This window comes from Takifugu rubripes, chromosome 7, assembly GCF_901000725.2.
Source record: "Takifugu rubripes chromosome 7, fTakRub1.2, whole genome shotgun sequence".
NCBI lineage: Eukaryota > Metazoa > Chordata > Actinopteri > Tetraodontiformes > Tetraodontidae > Takifugu > Takifugu rubripes.
Window position 1 is genome coordinate 15,832,956 of NC_042291.1, and position 6,000 is coordinate 15,838,955.

Genomic DNA, 6,000 nt, shown 5'->3' on the forward strand with positions numbered 1-6,000 from the left:
CCCTCTTAGTCATTTCATTTTATTGTTATTATTCGTGTTGTTTTGATTTTTTTATCTACTCAGTTTTGTAATGAAATGAGCAACTTTGAACGACCTTTTTTATGTCGTGTTTAAATATTTTATATTATAAATAAAAGTCTATTGCACTAGAGGGAGCTATTACATATGTGCCTATATTTTTCTATACATTTTCACACATTTGGTTCTCTGGAGACCTGTAGATCGTCCGATAATGTCTGACCTTCACATGTGACTATTATTTCAATCTTAACACACATTCTATAGCTTGAAGACCTAAATGCTACATACCTAATGAGGACTTTGCAAATGTCTCGCGTTTCCACTGTGTTGAAACAGGGTGATTTGTAAACATTCAATGTTTTTTTTTTTAATCCAGAGAAAATCCACCCACACTAGAAAGCAAGAGTTTTATTTGTACTTGTAGCCTATAATACCCATGGTGTTTGCTATATGGATAAACAAAAAAATCAATGTTTTGTCTTTAAATCTTTTTTTTTCCAACACAAGTTGACTTATGAATGAATGGAACAATATGAATGAATTCATCATCTTGCAGCATTAATAAGTTGAATCAGGTGTGAAAGCAGCGAGTATTTCCTCCCTCATCTTTAAGAGTTGTTGTCTATTGTCTTCTTAATCCAGTCTATATAATTCTTCACTTTGGTGTAATAACCCTTATACATCCGCTGACGACAGGGGGGGCCCCAGGACACAATGCCGCTCAGATAAAAAGGCCCTTTTCCATTGCCCAGCATAGGAGTGGTAAACGGCCCCCCACTGTCATGCCGGCAGCTGTCCATCCCTTCCGCTCCAGCACAGAACATGTTATCAGTGAAAACCATCCGCTTGCTGCCTGATATGTAGGGTACATCGTTGCACTTGGCGAGGGAGTAGACGCCGACGTGGGCGTATTTTAGGCTGTAGGATGTGTCCAACCTGCCGTCGGCCTGTCGCTCTGTGATCCCCCAGCCCGACACGGTGCCGAGCTCATTTTCAACCAAGCTCATGTTGGCTGGGGGCAGACAGATCGGATCAGGTTGGGGCCTAAAATTTACCCTGGAATTGAATTTTACAAGAGCAATGTCCGCCGTCGAAATTGGTGCGGATTTCAGATCCCGAGGCGAAGTTGGATGAATGATGATTTTTTCACTCTCCATGACGACCTCATTATTGAGATGGACCTCGCGTTGACCAGTCCGCCGTAAATACGCAAAGTGTCTTCCTGTATGTTCTCCACAACGTGAGCTGCGGTGACGGCCCACCGGTCGTTGATCAGCGACGCTCCGCCTTTTCTGGGATATTTTATCAACAGTTGCCATGGCAATTCTCCCAGATTTGCATCCGTACCTCCCAAAATTCGCCCTGTCCCCATGAGGTGGACGTCAGGCTTCCCACATGCTGGAAAAAAAGAAATAAATAATAAAATGACATCAATTAGAGCAATTTATGTGATTCAAATACAAAGGCAAGCCTTGAAGGTTTACCCTCCATGCATTTCGGCATCTCTGTGTTGCCTCCAGCTGATATCCATTCGCCATCAGCATTGCAAGTGTACGTGTCTGGAAGGATGAAGAAAATTGTGCTAATCGAGTGACACGTGATTTAGAAGTGTGATGCTGCCAGATGGGAATTACCATCCCCTTCCAGTGTGTAGTACTTTGAACTGCATTTAAAATTGATCTGATCTTTGTACACAGTCCTTTCCTGTCTTTGGCTGCACCAGCTGAAGAATTCCGTCTTCTGGGATATTGGGAAAACCGCAGTCCACCGCTACACAAGAGAATGCGAGAGAAAAGTTTTTCTCCAAAAACCAGGAAGTGAGAGTGAAGCGAGAATAACTGAGCTACAGTCACACTCACGTTCACAGGCGTAACTGGGAAACCAGTTTCCTGTTCTCTGACATGTCGTCACATATTCCGAAGTCATGGATAAGCTATTCTGCACCTTTTTAAACAGAGAAAATCAGTTAATTACAAATGGCTTCAAAGGACGTATTTATTTAATGATCGAGGCCTCACGTTCGCAATGTGGCCCTGACGGCATCTGACTGTGACCGTCTGACCCTGAGAATAATCTGGTTGCTGTGGCGTTGCCGTGGAGTGTGGAGTCACGGCTGCTGGGCACACCTTAGCTGCCCGGAACAATTACAAAGCCGTGGAAGCCACATCTTTCAGAACAGTTGCGTACTGGTAACGCCGAAGGTGAGAAGGCTTCAGTACCTCTGGTTCTGAAGCGGAGAGCAAATCCTTTGTTGGTGCCGAAGCCATCAGAAGCGAAGCGAATGTGGACCTGACTGGAGTGGGTGAGGAAGGGAGATGGGGGAGGTTGTAGCCCACAGAATGACCCCAGATTCCCAGAAGGAGTCTGAATCTGTGAATTTATGCCAGATTTATGACAATATCTGTGCAATAAACATGCACGGGAAGTGCGAAAGGAAAGGGAGTAGGCAGCAAGAAATATCAGCTGACTGTACAAAAATGAAAATGAAGGGAGGGAGTTTTACCATCAAGGCATCGATGCAGTGGCCGTCGGTGCTTTGCTCCACATCGAAGCCTTCAGAGAAGTGCAGCTCCACCTGCAGGTGGTCCTCCACGGACAGAGTGTACAGACAGTCAGCATTCATTGCGTAAGGAGCTGGCCAGGAGGGGCTGGAAATGTCCCCTTTACGCAGCCCCGACAGATCCTCCGAGCAATGCACTGCAATCCCAGGGAGGGTTTGTCATGTAAGGACCAGGACTACACAATGTGCCTGTCCCGTCTCATTCTCAACTCAACCTTTACTTATTAGAGCCATTCTCTCTTTCCCTCCCCCACACGAGCTTCTGCTTCCTCCATTTTCCCCAGTTTTCGCTTCCTGTTTCACTTGTGTGAGCATTCGCTGATTTCTCTCATTAGATTCTGGTCTATGGCAGCCTGGGTGTTTTGGTTTTATTTACCAGTGCAAGTGTGGTTGTCCTCCTTCAGGTGGTAACCATGACGACAGGAGCAGTAGTACCCTCCGACGAAGTTGTGGCAGAATTGTGTGCATCTGGCCTCAGAGTCATCCTGGCATTCATCAAAGTCTGAGTGGCAAAGTAAAGAAAGCAGCGTCATTTTAAAGAGGTTGTGGGCATTTGGGTTTGCTGAGACAGAACCAGGCTCTAGAATAGGTCACCAAGACACCTCGGACGACTCTGAAGTGCCCTGTTTTACAGTTTAGGCTCATACGACACAAAATCGGCTCTCCGGGTCATAGAAATACAATGAAAAGCTAGCAGAGGATGCCATTTGGAGTCTTCTTTTCTGTTTCTGACCTTGTTCGGTATAAAAGCCCCTGAAGCCGCTGTGTCTCTTCGTGTTGGAGAAGTCCGAGACAAACAGAAGATTGAGGCAGCCTCCGGCGAGGACAAAAGGACGGGATTCACGGACGACTGAAGCTCAGCAAATCCTTTTCTGCCACACAGAATGGAGAGGGGCCTTCCATTCGAAAGCACCTGTAACAGAGAGGGAGAGGTGTGAGCGGCAGAACACCACGCTGAGGGTTTTCTCTTGCTTCTTGGGGAGGCCCGACCTTCACGGCATCGTTTTCACAGTTTGGGCTGTCCTCCAGGTCCAGGTGGATGAGTGTGATGGAGATGACGTGACCTTTCCTGGCGCATCGGCTCCAGTTCAAACTGGCGTGCGGCAGGTATCCGCGGGGGTACCCTGGAGACTCCACCCATCCCAACAATATGGAGGAGGCCAAGTGGGAGAACAGCAGAAGGAGCAGACTGAGTTGGAGATGCATTAAGAAAGTAAAAAATGAGACTGATGAAATGCTTTAAAATAATCAATTTGAAGAATGGAAGTAGCTCAATAACAATAACAATGCTCATGCAATCAGTTTCATTGGCTCTCAGACTATTATTAAAAAAAAGTGCAAACCCACCTCAATCGCAACATTGTGATCCGATCAGATCCCTACCATTAAATAAATAACCTCAAAATCTCTGCTTCTCTTTTCTTTGTAATGAAGTTTCTATTTCTCGCCCTTCCCCCTTCGCATTTTGCACACGTAGACATTTTATTAAAAAAAAAAAAAGTAACTAAGGAGCATCAACATTTTTAGCCCCGTCACACATCACTGGTACAAAAGTTCACTGGGAACAATGGAACATGTGTAAAAGGAAAGGGTGTAGAGGAGAGAGGAAATGTTTCATTGTGCTCTTACTCTATAGGTTCAGCTTCTTTTTTTAAAACCTGAACCTCAGCAGAAACAGGCCTGTGTTTTACTCAGCAGCGATTGGACCCACACAGGAAACAAGGGAGGAAACAAGAGACAAACGAGAGAGTGAGAGAGCGAGAGACACAGAGACGCAGAGGAGGGAAATAAAGCAAAAAAAGGTACCCGGGGGTTTTCCATTTTGCAGGATTAGAAGAGATATGAGAAGCAGGTAACGCAAACTGAGGAGGGGAAAGTCAGAACGAGAGAGGTGGCAGAAGAGCAGACGTCAGAAACAAGTCCAGAGGAAGCTTGAAGCCAACCTAAAGATCGGGTAGACGCTTCCTGAAGAGCCGTAGAGAAAGACAAGGGACTTTAGTTGGAGGGTGGACGCACCGGGGAAGTATTGTCATCACGAGTGCAACGGATGGCTACTGGGAACTGCACAAATGAGGACCAGTACCCCAGTAAAACGGGAGGATGCTGTGGTCGCTGTGGTGCAGGTCAGTCAGCATCATTTACTGACATTTCTTTCATCTTGGGCTTTTTAAAGGTGTTGCTTATCAGCGATCTGGCCTGCCTTAATACTGGGCTGGTCATCTTCTGAGCTGCTCATTTCACCTTCCTCTGCGTCTCGTCTCGTCAGGCTCGTACGTGGAAGCCGAGTGCGACGGCAACCGGCCGACCAAGTGTGCAAAGTGTGAACACGGTTTTTACACGGCCACAAAGAATCATATGAAGAGCTGTCATCTCTGCAGGGTCTGCAGTTCCAGTAAGTGTGTGTGTGTGTGTGAGTGTGTGTGGTGTGTGTGTGTGTGTGTGTGTGTCCTCTGAGGGACCTGTGAGCTGAAACCATCCTGTGTCTTTGATAAAGACGCGCGCTCAGACTTGTGAATACACGCACACAAAAAAAGGATTGGCCGCCCTGTAGGGCCCCCGTGCAAGAACCTCCCGTCTTACTATTATTATGTTATTTTTCTTGTTTACATGGAAACTGAGGCTGGAGCTGTTGAAAAGATGATGGGTGGATGGATGGGTGGATGATGGATGGGTGGATGATGGATGGATGGATGTTGGATGGGTGGATGATGGATGGATGGGTGGATGATGGATGGATGGGTGGATGGATGGATGGATGGGTGGATGATGGATGGATGGATGTTGGATGGGTGGATGATGGATGGATGGATGTTGGATGGATGGATGGATGGATGATGGAGGGGTGGATGGATGGATGATGGAGGGGTGGATGGATGGATGATGGAGGGGTGGATGGATGGATGGGTGGATGATGGATGGGTGGATGGGTGGATGGATGGATGGATGATGGAGGGGTGGATGGATGGATGATGGAGGGGTGGATGGATGATGATGGAGGGTGGATGGATGGATAGGTGGATGATGGATGGATGGATGATGGAGGGGTGGATGGGTGGATGGGAATCTAAAAGCACATTAACTACTCGTCCTTTTTTCGGATCAAATGCTGACGCTCGTTAGTGAATCCAGGTTCTCCCTCTTCGGGAGACTTGATCCCTCTAAAAGCTTCTCTGTGGGTCTTCCAGACAGCAACCAGAGGACACTGAAGGAATGCAGCCCTCAGGAGGACACCGTGTGTACGTGCACGACGGGGTTCTACTGCAGCAACCATAAATGCGAGCACTGCCAGCCGGTCCTCCACTGTCCCCCGGGCGAAGGAGTCACGTCTCTCGGTAGGTTCCATCCGGAAATGCGGATTAAATGATCCCAACGTGCAGTTGCATTATTCCCCAACGAGGTCCAAATTAGTGAGACTGTCC

The 6,000-nt window shown here is 47.2% G+C and overlaps 1 protein-coding gene and 1 pseudogene across 1 annotated transcript; one reads left to right on the forward strand and one right to left on the reverse strand.

The window, feature by feature from the left end:
- Positions 1-414: 414 nt before the first annotated feature.
- On the reverse strand, positions 415-4,070 carry LOC115250375 (complement C1s subcomponent-like; annotated as a pseudogene).
- A 145-nt stretch (positions 4,071-4,215) lies between these two features.
- Positions 4,216-5,983, forward strand: LOC115250388 (tumor necrosis factor receptor superfamily member 14-like). The gene is made up of 3 exons (XM_029838765.1): positions 4,216-4,704; positions 4,848-4,973; positions 5,767-5,983. Exons 1-3 carry the CDS (start codon positions 4,629-4,631, stop codon positions 5,943-5,945), a joined length of 381 nt encoding a protein of 126 aa, XP_029694625.1. The 5' UTR covers positions 4,216-4,628; the 3' UTR covers positions 5,946-5,983.
- The last annotated feature ends 17 nt before the right edge of the window (positions 5,984-6,000 follow it).

What these genes read in the sequence shown, in the direction of transcription:
- LOC115250388 (XM_029838765.1), top strand. Translation starts at nt 4,629, where the DNA reads ATGGCTACTGGGAACTGCACAAATGAGGACCAGTACCCCAGTAAAACG. An exon ending in CTGTGGTCGCTGTGGTGCAG is followed by an intron (nt 4,705 to 4,847) that starts GTCAGTCAGCAT and finishes TCGTCTCGTCAG; the next exon opens with GCTCGTACGTGGAAGCCGAG. An exon ending in CTGCAGGGTCTGCAGTTCCA is followed by an intron (nt 4,974 to 5,766) that starts GTAAGTGTGTGT and finishes TGGGTCTTCCAG; the next exon opens with ACAGCAACCAGAGGACACTG.